The sequence below is a fragment of the Pholcus phalangioides genome, unplaced genomic scaffold (assembly GCF_987345545.1).
Source record: "Pholcus phalangioides strain wild (caught in Gottingen) unplaced genomic scaffold, Ppha-v1.0 ptg000003l_1, whole genome shotgun sequence".
NCBI classification, from domain to species: domain Eukaryota; kingdom Metazoa; phylum Arthropoda; class Arachnida; order Araneae; family Pholcidae; genus Pholcus; species Pholcus phalangioides.
Window position 1 is genome coordinate 35624047 of NW_028301596.1, and position 22344 is coordinate 35646390.

At 34.5% G+C, this 22344-nt stretch overlaps 1 protein-coding gene across 1 annotated transcript in view; it reads right to left on the minus strand.

Moving 5' to 3' along the window:
* The window catches only part of LOC149088467 (uncharacterized), a 41567-nt gene extending 20520 nt beyond the window's left edge, over positions 1–21047 (minus strand). The window contains exon 1 of the mRNA XM_089247568.1: positions 20361–21047. Within this exon, the coding sequence (XP_089103694.1) occupies positions 20361–20765 (405 nt within the window). The 5' untranslated portion in view covers positions 20766–21047. The remainder of the gene's footprint in view (positions 1–20360) is intronic.
* Positions 21048–22344: the final 1297 nt, after the last annotated feature.

Sequence of the window (22344 nt, forward strand, 5' to 3'; positions counted from 1 at the left end):
CTAAACACATAACCAGTTAGATTCTATAATAATAAATGAATAATCAAGTAAAAATTAAATATTCGATTCGCTTGGGAACTTGTTTCAAACAAAGGTAACAAAGCGTCTTTCAATCATTTATTTTTGTATGTATGGAATAGCATATCGGGTAAATGGCCTCCACGGCTTTCTGGCACATACGCACTCCTTTGTTGAAATTTTCCATGACCGTTTTTGTATAAATGTGGCAAAATTTCGTTGATACAGCTCTCAATTTCTTTCTTCAAGGCGTGGGTGGTCGTGGGCTTGTTCGCATAAACCGTAGACTTCAAAAAACCCCAAAAGAAAAAGGATTGATGTCCCTGGACTCTCAGCAACACTCTCACGAACTGCTTCGATGTGTTGAACGACTTTTTTGAAGGACGGCCAGAGTTTTTCAGATCACTAATTGATCCAGTCTCATTAATTTTTTTAATTAATCTCTTCACAGTTGATGAAATTAAACCAATTTTCCTACCATATTTTGTACGAAATTGCGAACTGTAGCTGCCAAACCTTCATTATTTTTTAAATATTGCTCAACAATGAAAACGCGTTGTTCTTTCGTGTAGCGCTCCATTTTTAATAACCCTGAACTGTCAGCTGTCACGTTGTCTTTTTTTTCGTTGGCAACACTTTACCGCACAAATGGCGCAAAATTCAAATCTTGCGTGAATTTTGGGACACTCTTTATTTGGCAATAATTAAGATTTGAACGCGTGTATGAATATACCTCTTTAGTGATTTTTCAAAATAGGATAATTTAAAAGAATAACTTATGCGTGACATCTATTATCGGTTTATGCATGTTTCGCATTTCCAGTTGATATCCAATTCGATTCGAATATCCGAAAACATGACGCTTGATGAGGAGAAAGAAACTCTATGCTGGAGAATTCATCTCATGTATTTGCGTCAATTTATCAGAAGAATGATTGAGTTTTAATGATCCGGGATTTCCTGAATGTGATCTACTCAGGATAGACGGAGATGAGGAGAGAGGGGGGGGGGTGGGTTGAAGAATTTCTTGGACCTTCGCCAATATTTTTCACGGGCAATTATTATCGTTTTTATATTTTTATGACAGGAAGTTGCTTTCGAAGTTTTCACTCGGGAACTATTAATCATTTCTGACAATAGCTGCGAAATGTTCCAGCAAGAGACAGAAAGCCCACATACACACAACCAGAAAGAAATTGATTTTTCGCTCTTCACTTACAATGAACAAACCCCCCCGTTGATGTCTCACATCGTAAATAGTCGGATTTTCTCCCTGAAACTTCTTTGGATGTGTGTCTGTGTGAAAATTTCCACTACATTCTCTCATTGGTTGTTTTCCGCTGTCTTCTCTTATTTGAATAATTATAAGTCTTTTAAATGAACTGACAAAAGTGTGACAACTTTGAATGTGTAAAATTTCTGACATGCCTATAATTAGTTACAAAATGGACACTGAAATATTATAATCTATTTTGATGCGCATGTACACAAGTAAACTCAGAAAGGGGTAATATTAAATTCTCTGGGGTTATAGGGAAATTCTGGTTAAAAAATAGAGAACTCTATATACAGACGGAGTTCTTAAAGCTTTTGTCTTAAACGAATCCTTTAAGCCAGGGATTCCTAACCTTTCTCGGTCGCGACCCAAAAGCAACAGCAAAATAAACTTTGCGACTCATGAGACTTTATTCTTCGAAACTAGTGATACCATTGACGTAATAAGTGCATTTACTGTATAACTGGACTGTAAGTAGATTCGTGCGATTCATCTCGTACGCACCCGTGAATAAAGTTAGGGTTGTGACCCCATAGCTCAAAAACCCTTGTGTGCGAGTAGATTCGTGCGATCCTTCTCGGAAGCCCCCTACGAATCAGAAAGGACGAGACCCATTGCTGAAGAGAAGAATCTCTGGGTGTAAGTGGATTTGTACGACCCATCTCGCACGCCCCTGTCAATCTAGTTTGGGTCGTGACCAATGACAGCTCAAGAATTTAAAGCTGTTAGTAGATTTGAACGACCCATCTCGCACGCCCCTGTTAATCAAGTTTGATTCGTACGAGCCCCTGCGAATATGATTCGGGGCAGGATCTATAGCTTATCAGCACTTGGCTGTTAGTGGATTTGAACGGCCTATTTCAGAAACCCCATGACCCATAGGTTTAGATCCCTTGCTTTATGCCGATAAGTGATTTAAATGTTTATTTCTCATAACTGTCGACGTAATATTACGTTTAAAACAGCCGAGAGGTTGGTAGAAGTACAAAATTTTCACAAATGATACTGAATTCGATCTTACATAGAGTAGTAGGAGCTGTGTATGTGAGAAATAGTTCCTCTCATTATCACATAGCTATGTGTTAGACGGCTCCAGAGGGAATTAGAGAGAATATAGTACTACGCTAATGTGTCTCACAACAAACCACTGGAAAAGCCAGATAAGATTCCACTGACAAATGTGTTTTGCTCCGGATTGTGAATCTCCATGTGCATTCGATCTTCCTAGAGAGCAGAGAGTTATGTGTCTGGAGTAAATACTAGCAGAGCACCTACCAAGATGCATCAGCATCACACGTATATCCAAAGAGGAGATGATAAAACATACTTTTGGGATAGAGCTTGAGAAATCACGAGCTGTATTGTCTACTGAAAGTGCCGCGTTCAAAAGATTCCATTATGTTCTTGTTTATAAAGTTGGCATTTATAAAGCTTTTATCGAAATACACTTTATTTATTCCCAATAACGATTCTAAAATACTCAACGAATAATTAGTGATAATTATTAGAAGTTAAGACATTCTTTTTCTATTTTGAACTAATTTAACACGTTCACGCCGGCGCCGATTTTCATGTTTTTCGCTGTGAGACGGTGATCGAATTCATGCATCACTTCATCTGGCGGCGCAGTATTATTGCATATTCAGTCAATGTATGTGCAACTATTCGTCCAGTAACATAGTGCGTATTGAATTGCTATGTTTTTACTACTGAATTTTTGTTTTATAAGTCATGTTTATAACGTTGAGATAAAATAAAATAAATCCTACTTTTTTTTCAATTAAAATATGTTAAATTTCCATTATTTACATTTTCAACTGTATGGCAATTCTTTCTAGTTACTAAACGAACTACATTTTTTGAAGGTACGCAGCGTCTGGTCGAATATTCAAATGTGACCCACCGGTGTTGCACGCCGCCCGATGGGACAAATGAGTGCGACCCACGGTGATGCACGCCGGCGTGAACGTGTTAATATTCGTGACATCTCACATGCAGTGTTTCTTACGGAAGCATAGTATTCAATATTTTACTGGAATCCGTGGTGATTCTTTCATGAATTGCAGTCCACCCCGTTTAGTGTGATCACATCGGGACTCAGGGTTTCTGATAACCATAACCGAATGGTAATTATATCCGGAAAGTCCCGTTTGCATGTCCATACATCCCGTTTGGCCGAACAGACGTATGGTGAACGGGTATCAGTAAACTGGGAAAATTATGTTTTACTTTCTCACATAATTGGTTGCTAAATGTTAAATCTTCCATCTTTTCAACGGGACTAATCTATAAAAAAATTGAAACACCGAAAATTGCAAGAGATTCCGTCAAATTACTTCATACATTTTACTGGTCCTTTTTTTTTCAGAAAGGTTCAGAAACACTTTTCTAATTTATATACACGAAGTACGATATTTTTCTAAATACACATTACGTTTCATATATCCCTCGAGAAAGATTCGCGGAAAAAGAAATTTTTGAATCTGGTCAACTGAAAGAAACTGATCAAGAACTGAAGGAGAGGGCTTTTTTTCTCCCCTCATACAGGAAAATGTCTTCCCTACAGGAAGGTCATCTGAAAAATGGAATCCAAGTTTCGATTACTACGATTACTTAATTCCAATGACAAGTACAAAAGTGTTTGTCAACGAGGGGAGAGAGAACACCTTCTATCTTCTTACATAGTCTTCCAAGCTGATAACGATAACTCACAGGCAAAAAAATAAGTTTGGTTAAACCTCAGCTTCGAAATGCGCAAAAAAAACATTTCGACGAAAAAAAAATTGATAACATAAAACGAAGTCCTGATAACGACGAACGAATTTTTTCCCATGTGATGGTATTGGTTCGTTCCGTTATTTGCATAAAGTCAATAATCCGAATGATGACATTATATGTGATTCTAATAAGCGGCGTCGACTGTACATGTATATGCCACGTCGCGATTCCCAGTTGCGTCACCAAAATTCGTCAAGCCGAAGGTATTGATGTGCTCCTTGCATAGTGGTCAGTATTAATTCGAATATTTCTCCCGACCTCCGACTATATAGTGACATCTCGACTTACGTTTCTTAACTAATGCCACCTTATATTTATGTCGTTTTGTCCTGAATATGATTAATTAGACCGTACTTTGAGCAAATCTCGAAGGCTTTTTACGTTACGTTACTCCTTACATTTTCTTTCTACTGAAGCGAAATGTAAGTCACCGTCTAGAAAAGAAGGTGGACTCGTCATCCTCTATCTGTGATTGAAAAAAAGAGTTTTTTGCCGCTTCAAGTGACGTCTAATAGTTAGAGGGGGAAAAACAGGATGGGGAATAACGATTGGCTACAACGATAAATCTGACGTCGCACTTACGCTCAAAGATGGCGGATGATGAGTCTGCTTGTGCTTTGGAAAATGTTACCTCGACTTATTTTTGAACGTCGTTAGTTTTGGAGCAGATTAGTGATGTAAGTCGGAGTATCACTGTATTTCCGTAGTTTTTATTGCCTTTAGATATATGACCATTACGGGAGTAAGGGAAACGTGATTTTTGACAGTATTTTGATACTGCTAGTGCATGATTGTTACAGCAAGCGAACCATGAGTAAATGAAAGCTAGAGTGGGGTACCCGCGAGTATATAACATCCATGGCAAGGGAACTACGGGGAAATAATTGCCAAAACAAAGGAGCCTCAGGTAAATGACGGATGAAGTAAGGTCTCTGCAAGGGAATGAGGTCCGGGATAACCAGCGCATGTATGTAAATTGTTGGATAAAAAATTTAACACGGGCATTATGGGCCATCATTGCAAAGGACCAGCTGGTGTATGACTAGTTGGGTAATGGTGCATCTTCAGTTGTGAATGCATGAATATAAAGGCTCCAAACGTTTTGCAGCTCTGTGTTCTACTTTCAGTTTCTGGTCGGTATATCTCATTCATACAATATATACGGAAAACTGGCTATGCTAATAAATCACACATGAAGCTCGTCCATATTCCTCCGCAGAACATCTAACGAAGAAAGTACATGCCGGAATCTGCGTGTACGTATTGTGAACCTAACGGGTAGTATGCTTCTGTGTAATGTTTGCTATTTGTAGTGCCGCCATCTGCCATCAGTTTTTTTAACTATGAATGAAATGTAATGATCGAATAATTGTACCGCAGGGCTGCTGCTCCCTGTGGTGAGACTTTTTAACAGGAAGATCGACTCGAAGTTGGGAAAAACTGGTATGACGGAGATGCTGATTTTCTGGAAAGAAAAATTCATCATTGCCTTCACGGTGACTCGAACCTCGATCTTCCGTATGTCGGACGAGTGTTCTACAACTGAGCTATGGAAACAGAACAATCCCTTCGCATTTAACGCTGTTTTTTCCCAAATATCCTCCGTTTTTCGAATTCGAATATTGCAGCGAATAGCGCACTTATAAACGGAATTTTTTGTTGTCATCAGGAAAGACAGGGCAACAACTGTTTAATTCCGTTTTGGGGGCACGCGAGGACTGTATAAAAGTTTATTTTTATTTTTTTTTTCATAATGCAAAATGAATGACACGTGTGATTTGGAAACTTTTTCTAACTGAAAGCATATCGCTATGATCAACGGTTTGCCAGTAAAATGCCGTATCGCCTGTTTGCTATGCACCCTGTATATTAGATATGTTATTAACGTATCTTCTGTACATTCTTTATTCAGTAACGTATGCATAACTGACTATTTAGAGAAAATAACCTATTTATCCACAGTTGAATGAGTGCCAGGAGAAGGGGAACCGAGAGGATTTATAAGGAGTAAGAAAAATGAATAAATGATTTTTAATGTAAGGGGAGCCGTAGGTAAACATTCAGTTGCACAAGGGGGGGGGGGGCCGTGGATGCGAAAGTTTGAGATTCTTGGTATACGCGCTTATCAACCGCATAGAATGATAGATGAGCTAGCTAGAAGAAAGCGTTAAGCATTTGACAGACAAGGCTCAAACCACGTACTTCCTTATGCATCCGATAGAAAATACATCAAAAGGACTCCAACTACAGGGTTACGAACCGTCTCCTGGTAACACATGAGCTTTTTACATTCATGGTTTTTCGATCCGATTCCATGTTTCACACATGGTGAAGGATCAAAATCCCTCTCGACTCTAGAACATATACTTTTTTTGAAGAGGAGAGAAAAATGTCTTTTCTTGGACAGATTTTTGCATCAGTATAACGAAAAATAAGAAAGAGAGCTTACACGGACGTACTTCTTTCTACCCTTTCGTATCCCTAAGAACTACCGTCACCAACTAACATACACATATAGAGAGACATCTATATATACACATCGGAATTTCCAAACATTTCGTATTCAGTTATCCAATGAATAATGCATGTTGTCCATTGAAGCTGATATATCTCATGCATCGTATGTGTGTGTTAATGCAGATAAGGTGACTTCTTTCGAAAAGAGAGCTTACTTACACTAGATAGACTTCGTAACAAAAAAAAAATTGTTGAAAATACATAGACTAAAAGTGGATAAAATATTCCTTGAAAACTTTAAGATTTTACCTCTCACTCTTAATATACTTTTCTTACTTCTTAACTCCAAACTCCTCGAAGAAACGTTGAATAATTTAGACCAGAATTAATACATATTCAAAGAAGGAAATATTTACTTGTGGTTCCTCATCAGAAATTTTATATTCATCCTATATCTATCTTTGATACTTTCCCATTCGGAAATTCTTATTAATATGCCATTTATCTTGCAAGAAATACATATTTTAAAGCTTATAGGAAAATTTGAAAGCGATATAGCTTTATATATGTTTTAAAGATTGTGAAATAATAAAAGTTTTACGATTATTTCTGATGCAAATGAAGCTTGTCTCAAAGGTTTTATGGCACTATATCTGAGCCCTTAATATTTTATTATTCATAAAATATTATCGATATGCATATAAAATATTTTATCACAAGGAACTGCAATTGTTTTTAAAATGAATGTTATCATTTGCTTTCATTTTGAATTTTTTTTATTCACATAAAATACTGTGCTTGAGCCTAAGAGAAATAAAAATTAAAGGTTAACTATATAGGTACATCATTAATTTTCTAAGATATTTAAAACTGGTATGAAAAACATTTACATCAATTAATTTGAAACACTTAAAATTATTTGGAGAATGTTGAAAATAATTCAGATTATGGAGATAAATTTTGAATAGAGTAAGGTATTGATTGAAAAAAAAAAATTTTAATTAATATACGATAATTCAAAGTGAAGTTGAAATTGTGAAACAAAGTTCCCTACCTATCTTGATAAAAATCAATTGATTGATCTTGTAAAAATGGTTTCGTGAGATACTGTTTACAGTTGTGAATCTGCAAACTCAGGAATGAATACTTTCTTGGATTTAATTAATAATTGTGTTGATGCTTCTATTAGAGTAACGTATAATAGAAGAATAAGAAAACATTGGATTACGAAAAAAATTTATGAAAAAACTAAAATTAAGTATTGATCATTGAAAGAAATTAAAAATAGAAACCGTTTGATATTGCGCTGTAATATAATTTCACGACCTTTAGAAATATGTTAAACAATGAGATAAAACAAAATAAGAGAATGATTATTATACTGCAGCATTTATTCAAGCTAACGCGGTGAATCAAAATCTCAATGGAATTCAATTAACAAATTAAATGGTGAGGATAAATGTAGCAGCATCGACACTGTTTTTAATGAAACAACTGGTGAAATAATGAATTCGATTGGTATTGCTAAATGTTCTGATGACTTTTTTTTTTCTAATTTTTGTCAAAATGATTAACTTCCTAGTAATTGCACAATTCATTAAACTGTTCAAATTTAAATTATTTTAAGAAATTTTTTTATATACCCTACGGATAGTTATGAAGTACTGAATATAATAAATTCTTTACATTCCAAAAAATCGTCCGAATTTGGCAAAATTAATTCCATAACATTGAAATGCATCGCACTATATGTAAGTGGTGTGTTATCGTTTATTTTTAATTTAAGTTTTATCACTGATGAATTTCCAGAGTGTCTGAAACTTGCAACCGTTTCTCCAATACACAAAAAAGGGGACAGAAAGCGTGTTATTAATTACAGACCGATTTCTTTACTATCTGTCTTCTCAAAGGTCATAGAAAAATAATTAAATCCAGAATAATTAAACTTCTTGAAAGCGTTAATTTTTTTAGTGAGAATCAATTTGGATTTACAAAGGCAAAAAGTACTGAGGACGTTCTTGTTAATTTTCTTTCAAATGTGTATATAGCAGATAACAATGTTGCATCATTATTTTTAGATATCAGCAAAGCTTTTGATATCGTGAGCCATAGTATTCTTCTAGCCAAACTAGAATATGCAGGAATTGGGGGTTTGCCACTTAAATTTTTCAAAACATATCTTACTAACAAAGTTTAAAGTGTGAAAGTAAATTCCGTTTTGAGTTCTAAAAGACAAATTACACCTGGTGTACCTCAAGGATCAGTACTTGGACTTATTTTATTCCTAATATACATAAATGAGCAGTGTAACTTTAATTTGAAAGCAAAAATCACCGCTTTTGCTGATGATTTAGCTCTTTGTTACTTTGAAAGCTCTTCAATCAACTTGAGGAATGACATGCAAAATGCTCAATAAAAATCTGGTTTAGAAATAATGATTTAAAATTAAATATAGATAAAACTAAATATATGTTATTTGGTTCTGGTACTTTCAATGGTTGTATCCCGGATTGTATGTGCACAGTTGTAAATAGAGTAGACACATTTAAGTATTTAGGGATTTTTTTAGATTAGAACACATTGGCATTGAATAGAACACATATTAATCATTTGAGGGTAGAATTAAATCGCAACACAAGAAAATTTTATTTTATTAGGAATAAACGTTGCCAATCCATTTTAAAACTGCTTTATTTTGCGTTAGTAGGATCTAGATGGAGTTATAGTATTACATGTTGGGGGTTCAGGGGGACATACTTCAGCAATCTTTCTACACTTTTCGTCACACAGAATCCGTATCATTCTGAGTAAAAATTGTAAAAGTTGAGGGGGTAACTTTGTACCCGACAAATACGTAAGATGAATATTTTTATTTATAGCCATAATTACTATAATATGATTACTATAATAATTATGAAAACGTTGTTTGTTCAAGATTTTTGTAAACATTAAAAAGTTAAATAAGCATCGCTGAAAAAACTTGACAAATCCATAAAACTATGCGGAACAACTGAAAATACCGAATGTCCCGTAATACGGGACACAAGTGGTCCGTCCAATTGTTTCAGATATTTTACTGGTCCTTGGGTTCAGAAAGGATGAGAAACTCTGTAGTTATATATACTTATAAATATAAACTAATATATAATATATATATATACTATATAAGTTTCATAACTCGGATGAGAAAAACAAGTAAAAAAAAAAAAGAGTGAAAAATAGAATTTTAACATTTGTATAGAATTAGGGGATTAATTTTTCTTTTCCCCGAAACGAATCTTGACCGATTCATGGATTCATGAATACACATGTGCCATTTGCTTCCCATTCTGTTGAAGAAAAAGTAGAAGAAATCGACCGGATTGTAAAAATAAAAGAAAGTTTCGATGGCATGATCTAAATGTTATGCAGGACTTACTTGGCATTTCCAGGATTCTTAGGATTCTTCGACGTTCCTAACATCCGAATATATTTTACTCTCTTCCCTAGCCTTTTTCAGTTTTGGTAAAATGCCAAAAAGCCCAGGAAAAAAAAATCCTTTTGTGCATAAAGTTTTGCTTTATAAAATATTGATGTTTCGTATGTGGTATATTCATCCGTACAGTGTGTATATGGAAGGATAGGATTGATCATTCTCTATATTTTTTTTGCAGGGTTCATTTTCTTTTTGATATTGATTTTTCTTTTCGTACCACACAGTTTGATGGATCACTATATATATTTGTCTACTAAAATCGGGCATAGCGGGTTTAAAATGACACGGTTGTAACAGAAAATGCAGCAGTTTCGGGGTTCCAACTTCGATGGTGCAATTATCGATTAATCGGAATAGCTTTAATATAACTTTCTAATTATTTTTTTTTAAGGATTTAGATTGTCGAGATTTTGGTTGCTCCTTTGGAAAAGTTAGATCCTAATGCAAAATTTTATGTGTAATCTGAAAAATCCATTGTGGTAGCGGATAATCATCACGCGTGCTGAGAGATATCTAATATATATATACTACGGTAAATGTGATAAATGTAATTATTATACATAATAACCAGTTATTACGCATACATATCAAACATTTTGGTAAGTTTGACGGATTTTCAGAAATTTATCTGTTTTACCGGTCATTATGCATATTACCCAAGCGTCGTTGTTAAATTTGATACAGTTCTATAAATTTATCATTTTTACCAGAGATTATGCATAATACCCAAGCGTCGTTGGTTAATTTTATACATTTCCCTATATTACTCATTTTTACCGGTTATTATGCATAATACCCAAGCGTTGCGTCGTTGGTAAACATCATAAATCGTACTATATAATATACTATACATGAAAATTTATACATGGCATGCATTGTATTGTCGTATCTGGGTACGATCGTAAAATTTATCATTGTATCGGGGTCCGCCCATATTCATCACACACACTACTCTCGTTTCGTACTTGTTGTATGTTTATCAAATTCATGAATACCCTAGGGTATTATACATAATCACGGATAAAGGCTTTAAATTTTAAGTATTTATCAAATTTACCAACGACACTTGTGTGTGTCGGTTATCAAGCATAATCGCTGGTAAAAGTGATAATGCTTTCAGTATTTATCAAATTTACCAAGTCGATTTTTAAGTATGCATAATACCGATTTATTACTTTTACCGAAACGTGTATGTATGTGTCGTATATATATATTATGTATGCATGTATATAATAGTAAAACTCTCTTTTGCGGACACCAGTGGGACAAAAAAATTCTTCCATAAAAGAGGAGTGTTTGTTAAGAGGGACTTTACTGTATTTCCATTGTATGAATACAGCCGAATCCCATTATAACGAATTACGAGAGATTGGAGAAATCAGAATTATAACGAAATTTCGTTGTAAAGTAATATTACAGTTTTTCCATTCTTCATATGTAAACTTATCCCAGGCATTAGGAAAGTGTTCGCTAAAAATAGATTTCTTTCGCTATAACGGCATTCGTTAAAATGAGATTCGACTGTATTTTTGAAAAGCTCCATTTTCAAATATGTTGTATGGATTACAGTTCTCATCTCACGAATTCTCAAAATAGAATGCAATGCGCAATCCTAAACCGCTCTAGGAGTGTTTGTCCTTCTAAGTAATCCAAGAGTTACGAGTGGAAATATTCTCTGGAAATATTCCAACTTGCGAGCATATATTTGACAAACCATCATAAAGCTGTGTATTTAGATCATTAGGTATGTCCTGAATGAATGAACACCAGAACTTTGCCACTGGACTTATCCCGTTGCCGAGATCTCTTCCAGCCCAGCTTCGTGGCAGAGTCTGGAACACATGTCCTAGAGGTATGCCCTGGAGGTATGTCCTAGGATGTAAACTGTATGAAATATCTGTCATTTAATTAGCCTGTAAGAGTGAATACGATGACCGTGATGCAACAAAATTAACAAAGGAAAATGTTTTCGCGTCATTTGGGTCATTTTTAAACGCTAATGGGATATACTACAATTTAGAGACAATCCTAAATAGCCATACCAACATATGGAATTACTGGATGGGATTCAGAGATCGGTACAACCCAATGTTGGTGCAAGGGGCCACACTTTCCAGACGCGGAGCCTCTGGTAGGAAAAATAATAGCGGCCTCCCCATTCTGAACACTGGTATATATCTTAAGGGGATGTGTCAACCGGTCCTGGTCTTTTAAGTCCACGAATCAAATGTGGTCCGAAAACTATTGAAAGCTTTAATTTTTTGAAATTATTTAATTTATAAATTACGAACGTTCATTGATTCTGGAAGAATTTTCATCGATTCCGAATTTCTTTCATGCGAATTCTAGGAAGATTTTAATCAATTCTGTGAAAAAAATTGTTTTTTCGGGTTCGAAGACCGTCGTCCGGTTGAGTTTGTTCTCAACGTTTCCCCAACACTAGTGGTTGGCATCTTCAGGAGAATTGATAAACTGGATCAAAGTCAAGTTTTCCGGAAAACTTGACTTTGATCCAGTTTATTCTGTGAAGTTTTTTTTTAAATTTTGGAAAGATTTTCATCAACTCTGGAAAAAGTTTCATCAATTATAGAAAGATTTTCGTCAATTAAGAAACAAATTTCATCAATTTTGGAAAAAAATATCACAAATTCTGGAAAAAAATATCACAAATTCTGGAAAAAAGTTCATCAATTTTGGAAAGATTTTTTTCCATCATTCATAGATTTTCATAGGTTCCGAATATTCATCAATTTTTTAATAATTCATCTCATTGGTTTTCAATTATTTCTTGGTCTAGTTCTGAATATTCATTAGTTCTGAATATTCATTAGTTCTGAATGAATACAACAATAAATATATGTAGCTAATCAATATTTCTGAACTTACATTAGTTCTGGAACTATTTCTTTCAATAATTTCAAATTTTTATCAATTCGGAATTTATATAAATTTTTTTGTTAATTTACACTTTTTTGTACGAATTACATCTACTTCTGGGTCCACATTTTTGCATAGATAAATTTCAGCAATCGTATACATTCATTCGGTAATAATGTATGTTTTTTTGAATGTCAACTCCTTTCTCCACATGAATATATGATATCAGACCCAAAGGGGTGGGGGGAAGGGGGCTTAAAAATATTTAGGCAGTGGTGCCCGAAATTATTAACTGATGTCGTATATCATTTTTCTGTCCATAAAAAATTTCCTTGTTGAAGTGGACCCACCTTGACATTTTCGACATTACTAAAGTAAAGAATATGTAGCTAATCTCTCAATATTTTTGTTTCTATTGCTTCGAGTGCGTGGTTCTCTTGAACACTAGGCCCCGCACCTATCACACACTCGAAAGGGTGGCTTTGGTTATTGCACATAACTGCTAAAAACATAGTATAATTTCAAAATCAGAATTTTAGTTTATATATAATCCCTTAATTATCATTCGATGTTTCCATTGAATCTACTTCCAGTGTGGTGCCAATATTGGTTTAACCAGCATTCATGACACATATCCCATTTAGGTGTTGCTAAAAACAGTTAAAAAAATTAAATTTGTGTCTATTTGTACATGATATGTTGGTGTTTTTCAGGTACAAAGATTCATTTAAGCTCATGTAAGGCAATCCATACAAAATGTCCTTTTAAATTCACGATAATACAAAAGCATATCCCTCCAGTTAAGTTAATCTTCTTAAATTCAATGATAACGCTTGTTAATGTCCAAGCTGTAAAGAATTTTTAGCGTTATCGTGAAAATATTTGTTTATTTGAAAGAAAAATAAAATTGTTTTAAAAGATTTCAGTTTACCAAGATGATAAATTTCCCGTTCAAAAAGACTCCAGGAGGAAAAATAAATAAAGAAAAATCCTGGGGTGCTTCGTATCCCAATATAATACCTCTACACCAGGCGCTAAAATCGGAAACAAATAATCTGGTTTCACTAGTTTTTCTGTACTTTTTTTAAAAAAAGAGTAAAATGCTCTATTGTCGGTAAAACTCGATAATTTCGTTCGTTAAACTAAATCCAAAGGGAAAAAAAACTCGCTAATTACACTACTCGACACGCGAGAAAAGGACCATTTTAATGATAAATATCGTAAGTGGAGAAAGAAAAAATATCGCGAAAAATTTGCAAAGTTTTATCATAACCGAGCTGGAAAAAAATCATCAAAAACGTAAAAATACACGCATGCGCGTAAAAAAACGAAAAACTCTTGAATAAAATAATAAGTAGGCGAAAGAGAGAAAACAAAAGAAGATGAATTTAATTTAATTGAAAAACTTTAATTGAGGAAGTCAGCGAAAAAAAAAAAAATCACCGTGAGTTTTATAATTCAATTTTTTTCCTATTGGAAAAAAAAAAAACCGGTTCAATGACGTGATTTTGGATTCACGAGAATTGGAAAAAAATGAAGCATGAATGTACATTGAAAGGATGTGAAGTGAAGATCCGGGTATTTAATTGTTTCCCGATTTCTAGGATAAAAATCCTCCTTTTTTTTTCTGTTAAAATGCGACAAAATCAATGCAACGATGGGAGGAAAAAAAAATTCGCAAACGAGGGCGTGAAAATTTAATTAACCCCATTGTGATTTAATCAATATAAAAAAAAATCAAAAATTTTTTCCATTGAAATCCTGTTAAAAGCTGGTTTTGGGATCGAACGAAAATTCTAGACTATCATCATTTTTTTTCTTCTATCTTCTCGTGATATTTCCATAAATCCGTTAATGAACTCCATTTTTTTTCCTCCTTAATAATATTCATTTAATCCAGAAAATATCGGGATTTACGTAAGTGCATTTCCCTCATTTTTCTTGGTTATCCTCTAAAGGAAAAAAAAAAACTTTTCTAATTTGTTTATCCGGTAGATAGAGCTTTTATCGTCTATTAGATTAGCATTGAATAATTATCTAGAGGGGTTATTATTATGAATATAAATAACATCAAAAAATGAATAACTTTCGATATCTTAATCTTCTGAACATCATTGAAATCGATATGCGATGGAGTTCGATATGTGCGGTGAATACTCACTATGTATTTCACTATATTTCTTTTTCTTAGATCTGAAATTATTTTTCATAAAAACTGAATTTTTTTAAATATTATTAAATAATTTCTTAAATTATTCGCTATATTACTCTAACAATTTTGAACTTTTATTTATTCGGAAATCATTTCCTTCATTCATTCTGAACTTTCAATAATTCTGGAACTAACTGTACTTCATACATTTTAAAGCTCGTGTTAAAGTATATAACACTATACTGTTGAGAGACGCACAAACTTTCAAGACATTTGAATGATTGATACTCGAAAAAATGTTCTTTATGCAAGAAAAAACTGTTTTGAGAAAAGAACATTTTAGTGGAAAAATATTAGCATATATATAATGCCTGCCAGCTGTTTTGTATTAAAATACTAAAAAAATATTTCTATTACGGGTAGAACAAAAACTTTAACACAGTTAGACGCACAAAATTTCGTAGTATTTAAAAATTTAAAAATTGGAAAATCTGTTTTTTGGAAAATAAACGTGCACGAGCCCCCCCTAAAAAACCACAATTAGAAATTTTGACTAAACATTATAATTAAGTGCAAATTTATAGTATCTAAGTTACGAACTCACAAACCACAGCCATGGACGGACTAAAATCCATTGACTCGGGAATATAATCAGGAGCTACCAGAATGAGTTTACAACCACGCACATCGTCAAGAAAGTTCTTATACGATTCTAATTATATTCCAACTCAAGGGTAATCGTTTTCTAAAGTAGATGTTCTAAACCGCATGTTCTAACAAGCATAAGCACATAATTACTGGGTACAGATACACCCTTTTGCTTCTAACATGACATAGATAAAGGATGACACCATCTATCACGAAAATTCAACAGAATTTGCATGCTTCATTTTAGAAGACATTAAAGTAAATTCATCTGCATCTTTCAATAAGACAAAATGATCCTTTTTCCCGTGCAGTAAACTCTAGACCTTGTTACCTAAAACATGGAATATTCGTTTTCCTCCTTTAATACTCCCATGTTTGTCAATCCTTTTGTAAGCAAGGAAAAAACTACAGAATTAAAATATATATAGTAAAACCTTCCATACCCAGAACAGTCAGAGTAAATTTTTTAGATATTCAAAAAAACTTACTCTGGGAGCTCATACTTGAGGGCTGACAGGGTTTATGGCCTCGCATACAATCATTTGAACGCCATTACAGTGTGACATAAATGTATTTTGATGTCATGTGAAATATTTACTGGACGGTCACATCTTAAAATAGTCCCAGTAGTAGAATTTTTTTTAAATTGAAAAATGCCAAGGAAATTCATATTAATAATTTAATTGACATTTGAATCACATGTGTCTTGAATTGCAGATCAAAATCTCAGATAATATTCTCTTGTATTCAACAAACTTTGCTCCTATTTTTCTTTATAATGTTAAAGGAAAAAAGTTTCTTCAAGAAAGCTGAGTAGTTTCAAAATCTTGAATAGAAATGCCCGTAATATGAATTTGAGTGTGGAATTTAAGAGTAAATATTCTAACAAAAAATCTCACAAATCGAGCTTAGGAAAATCGTTTTTCCGAAACATTTTTCGATTCAAATGAATATGATCGTCATTTAACCCTTTGACAACTAACGGTACTTTGAAGTACCACTTTCTTTTTAACCCCCCGTAGCATTTCTCATAGTCGTTGTTGGATGTTGGTATTTTGACGTATAAAAACTGTATAACTACTTCACGATTACCAGAAGGAAGCACAAGTGTGGGACAGAGCGAGTTTTTTTTTCAAATATCTTAATTGATAAAATTTAGTTGGATGTTTCGCCCGTATAAAAGTGTTTAGCGCTTTGCACATCTTTGTTCTGCAACAAAACACTGTACTCACAAAATGTTTCCTAACAAATATGTAAAACAAATTATTAATTTTTTTCCTTTTTTGGTAAAATAAATATTCATGCAACTGTATTATTAAACATATTTGGATTGGTATTTGTTAATTTTTATTGTAAGTGTATAGTACTTACCGTACTTTGAAGTACATTGTACATTTCATCATCATCAACCATTTTCAATCCACTGCTGAATGAAGGTCGCCCCTAAATTTCTCCATTTTACTCTGTCATGCTTTTGCCATCCATTTAACTCCAGCCACTTTTCGGATTTAGTCGATCTATCTTGACGCCTTCTAGAACGTTTAATATCACGGGGATACCAATCCAGAATAGTTGTAGTTCATCTGTTGTCCTGTCTTCTTGCAGTATGCCCAACCAATTCTCATTTTAAACTTTTAATTCTTTCCAAGATATCATATACCTTTGTGTGGCTTCTTATGCAAGTTTTTCATTTTCTGGTGCCTTTCATACATCTTTTCATGCCCTTTTGTGCTGTTTGTAGCCTTTGTATCGTCTTGCTTGTGAGTGTCCATGTTTCAGCGCCATAAGTCAATGCTGGTAGCACACACTGGTTAAACACTTTACTTTTCAGGCATAATGACATACAGCTCTTCATACAAATACAAATACAAATACGACGCCACAACAGGCAAATTGCCCAACGAGGTGGCTGACTTAAGAACATCATGGATCCCCGAGCCATTTTTTGGAGGCCCTACCTACTACTGCTACACCCCGAATGCACCCCCCCCCCCGCGGAACCCCCCAACGAACCCCCAACGAATCGGTACATGCGGGAATGTGCGTGTACGTGTAGTGCAACCTGACATGTTCATATTGTGTGACGTGTTCATATTGTACATTTATGGTTTAATAATTCGTTGTGCACTAAATAATTTTTTGAAAACTTTTTTTTGTTATTAGGCTTGAATTAGAACGAAAATGACGCACCAAAAAATTTATACGGTAACTATTTCATTTTTTCTTAATGTGGTGGATAAATGGTTAATGTTTTTGGGCTTTTGTAGGTAAAACTACACAAGATAGTCATAGCTGAATTAAGAGACATTTTGCGTATAATTCATGTATAATAAATTTGAATAAAAAAAACATCGGAATTTTCGAGTATATGGATTATGATTTCGGTATATTACGGTATATACCGTATATTACGATTATACATATACCGGTGCGTAATATCTGCAGATTTTTTTTTCTTTTTTCTGAAAGGTTGTAACAAACAAATATTTGAGAAATTAATTTGTAACAAATAATTTTTTGATGATTTATGAATGTGAATAAAAATTACCCATATTTTTTTTTTACGAAAACGTAACAAGCAACCTCATCCATTCCTAAGGCCAGTATTACACAGATGAGATTATTATTAACATTTGAGCAAATGTTACGAACAATTGCACTGGTCGCAAGTGGCATGCTTTCGGGCTACTCGGTAGCATGTGCATCACGGAGCTAAAGATTTCGTTATTGGTAAACGAAATTCATATATGTGAATTATACGGCACAATGGATTTTGAGCGGGAATTTTTAGTAGTTTTAGGACTAAGATAAAATTACTTTCTGCGTTATATTCACAAACACATTATTTTTATTTTTCTCTATACAGGGTGCTCTATTAATGGACCGACAAACTCAGAGGGTTGTTAGTAGATATCAAGAGGAACAAAAATTGTAATGGAATACGGTGTCGCGAACCACGTTGAGGGAGGTGAAAATCCCGAAAAACGCATGCAGATTTCGACCTCACGCTGGAACGACCAAAAGTGCAATAATAACGACAAAAAGATTTGTTTGATTAATTATTAGAAGAGGTGTTGGAAGTGGCGGCTGCTGACGCCATTGCACAGCCTACAACGACGTAAAAACGATTCCCGGACGTGCTCAAAGATACCAGATATAATTTAGATGTCTGCCGTAGCGACGACAATCCGCACTCTGAGATCCTCCGGTGTGTCCACAGGCGTCACATAAACGAGCGATTTAAGGTGACCCAGATATGGTGAGCAAAACCACGAACGCATTCAGCGATCAACTGACGTCCACCTTCCGTCTCTTCTGAACTGAGAACCTGCATGCGTTTTTCGCGATTTTCACCCTCTTAACGTGGTTTGCGACACCATGTTGTATTACAATTTTTCTTCCCCTTGATGCCTACTAACCATCCTCTGAGTTTGTCGGTCTATTAACAGAACACCCTGTATGAATATGCATTGCCTAGTAATAGAGCGGTTAATGGACATGGTTATGGTTTGACCTATGTATTTATAGATCACGCAGTTCCTTTCAATCATTACTATCTAAATACTTTGACGCGAGGATCAGAAATCAAATTTATCAGAATTTTACAATAATTTATTAGGAGTTTTTGAATATCATGTATAATGTAAAAGCCGGAGCCGAATATCATGTATAAGTATGTCGGAATCAACAGGTTCTAATACGGATCGATGAAGCCAAATAGTATCCTATACATCAGTGATTCTTAACATTGTACTAGGTCGTACACATTAGTGTGAATGTTTTCCCACATTCTCGTACTACCTTAAGTAAATTACGTACTACCTTATATGTAATGGGATTTCTCGAATTTTGCTTTTTTGTATTTCCTCTGTTAAGCGCCATTGATCTAAAAAAATGAAGGTTTTGTCTTCAAGGCAATTTGTGTCTTGCGTTTTATAAATGTTACGGAAAATATGATAAATCCGGGTATTATACATAACAACAGGTATAATCGCCAAGCGTTTCGGTAAGTTTGATAAATTTCCTTAAATTTATCAACTTTACCCTTGGATTATGCATAGCACCCAAGTATCGCTGGTGAATTTGATAAAAGCTTGCTAAATTAATCACTTTCACCGGCGATTATGCATAATTCTTAAGCGTCGCGTCGCTGGTAAATGATCATTCATTCATGTATTGTATCATTATTTCGGAGTACTGTCGTAAAATTTGTTATTACATCAGAGTCCGACCACATTCACCACACATAGTGGACTCATTTGGAACTTTTTTTTATATTTTCCAAATTCATCAATTACTCTAGGTTATCGTGCTTAATCACAGATAAAGGATATAAATTTCTTTATAAAATTTGCCAACCACACTTGGTTATTATGCATATCACCGGTAAAATTGATAAAACTATCGAAATGCGCTGCGATTATGCATAATTACCGATTATTACTTATACTAACCAAATATATCATATTCACCACAACATATATCAGTTTGTACCAGAGCTTGACAAATCTATTGTCCGGCATGACCGGCCATTTAAAATATTATACCTGGCATGTATTATTTCAACCATGCACCCTATGCTGGAATATGAAATATCGATTCGGGAATGTAAATTTTCCGGAGATTTGCCCATCCCTGATTTGTACTGTATACACTCATAATATATCGTACTATATTACCTGTTTCTTGCCGCTGAGCACACTGGACAGATCGAGTTCCTGACAGTCATCCAATTCCTTGTGCTCGACTTTCAACTTCTGGATCTCACCGACGACGAACTTGACGAGAATGTCGGCTTCTTTTTCTTCCATATCGTTCCATTCGTTCTGAATATTATCATTCGGATTCGCCGTGGAGGTACGGCTCGTCGTCGACGACGTCGTGGGATAAGTAATTGTCCATGAGCTGCTGCTACTGTCAGCTGTCGATGCGGCTGTCGTCGTCGTCGTGGTGGTACTGCTGACGAATTCGTACGTAGTCGTTTCGTCAAGTTCATTTTCGGTCGTTATAATATCCGTCGTGGTCTCGTCCAACGCCCTGACAGCGGACACTACGAGTACGGTCAGCAGTATTTGAAAGTCCATGATTCGTGGATTTGTAGGATCGACCGAGTATATCAACCTCCGGGATGAGCACGTGGTAACGGAAGAGCTTGCCTAAATTAGCACTGTCTTGAAGGGATACTACTGATAGATAATGCACAACACGTGTAGAAAGTTTTTTCTGGAATTTTCCAATAATTTTTTTAAATACTAAAAAAAAATACAAATACAGGCGATTTTGATTGGATAAATTTCAAGAGAAAGAGAGAGAGAGAGGGTTTTGTGCGTGTGGCTGAGACAGAAATCCTCTCCGCATCTGCCAGGGCAGAATCCCGGCACCATCTCTTACCGATCATCTGCAGTTGTGCCCCCTGGCGGGATCCAGTCCAAATATGCCGTGAGAAAATTCTCCATCTCTTGCTTAAAAGATCATTGGCTTCGAATTTATTTTTTCTTTCATATCATTAATCTTTTTAGCAATTTTTTTTTGGTTTTTATAGTGATTGAAAGATACATCAGTTATGCGATACATTTTTTTTCCGAGTCTATTTATAGACGATTGATTTGTTATACGGTAAAGCAAGGGTCTTCAACGCATGACCCACGGGCCATATTTGGCCCTTGGAGTTGTTTTTTCGTGACCCGCTGATCATTTTTAGAAAAGGGTTGAAAAGATTGGAAGACGAATTATTTCTAAAACTGATGGAAAGAAAGGAAGAAATAATTCAATAACTAATGAAAGCAAGTTCGAGAATAAGCTAAATGAAAAAAAATAATTTAGGAATTAATGAAAGATTTAATTTAGGAATTAATGAAAAATTTAATTTAGGAATTAATGAAAAATTTAATTTAGGAATTAATGAAAAATTTAATTAAAGAAATGATTCCAGAACAAAATGATGAAAATTCAAAATTAATAAAGGAAATCATTTCAGAATTAGTGGAATTTCAGAATTAATTAAAGACATAATTTCAGAATTAATTAAAGACATAATTTCAGAATTAATTAAAGACATAATTTCAGAATTAATTAAAGAAATAATTTCAGAATTGGTGGAAATTCAGAATTTTTACTCACATTAAGACGTCACTGAAAATTATCTGAAAATCCCATGTAAATCTGGAGAGGCGGAGGGGGGTGGTTCTATCTTACAATTATAAATATCCTCAGCATGAGTTAGTGGCTTGCCTACTTAACGGGCAATTTTAATTTGGTCCACGGTGTCTGAAAAATTGGAGACCTCTGCAACAAAGTATACCAGGCCAGTTTTCCGATTCCCTGATTTTCCGGGGACGTTTTCTTTAGGATAAAAATTTCAATTTTAAACAACTTTGTTGATCTCTTTGCAAGAATGTATCCCTATTTTCTCCATGATTCTAGTCTTCCGCCAAATTAAATGAAAATTTTATTTTTTCAATTTCTTAGATAACATACACACACACAGAAAATTAATTATATATCAATCAATTTATGTATAGCCCAATAGGAATGCTTTTTGTTTTCTTCTAACTATAAATTTACTGTATATGGGTCAGTGATAAATTCTGGCATGGGAGTCTTCCGAAGACCTCAGCCTAGATACCAATATCCATTCAGTGCAGTCCCTGTCACGACACTCTC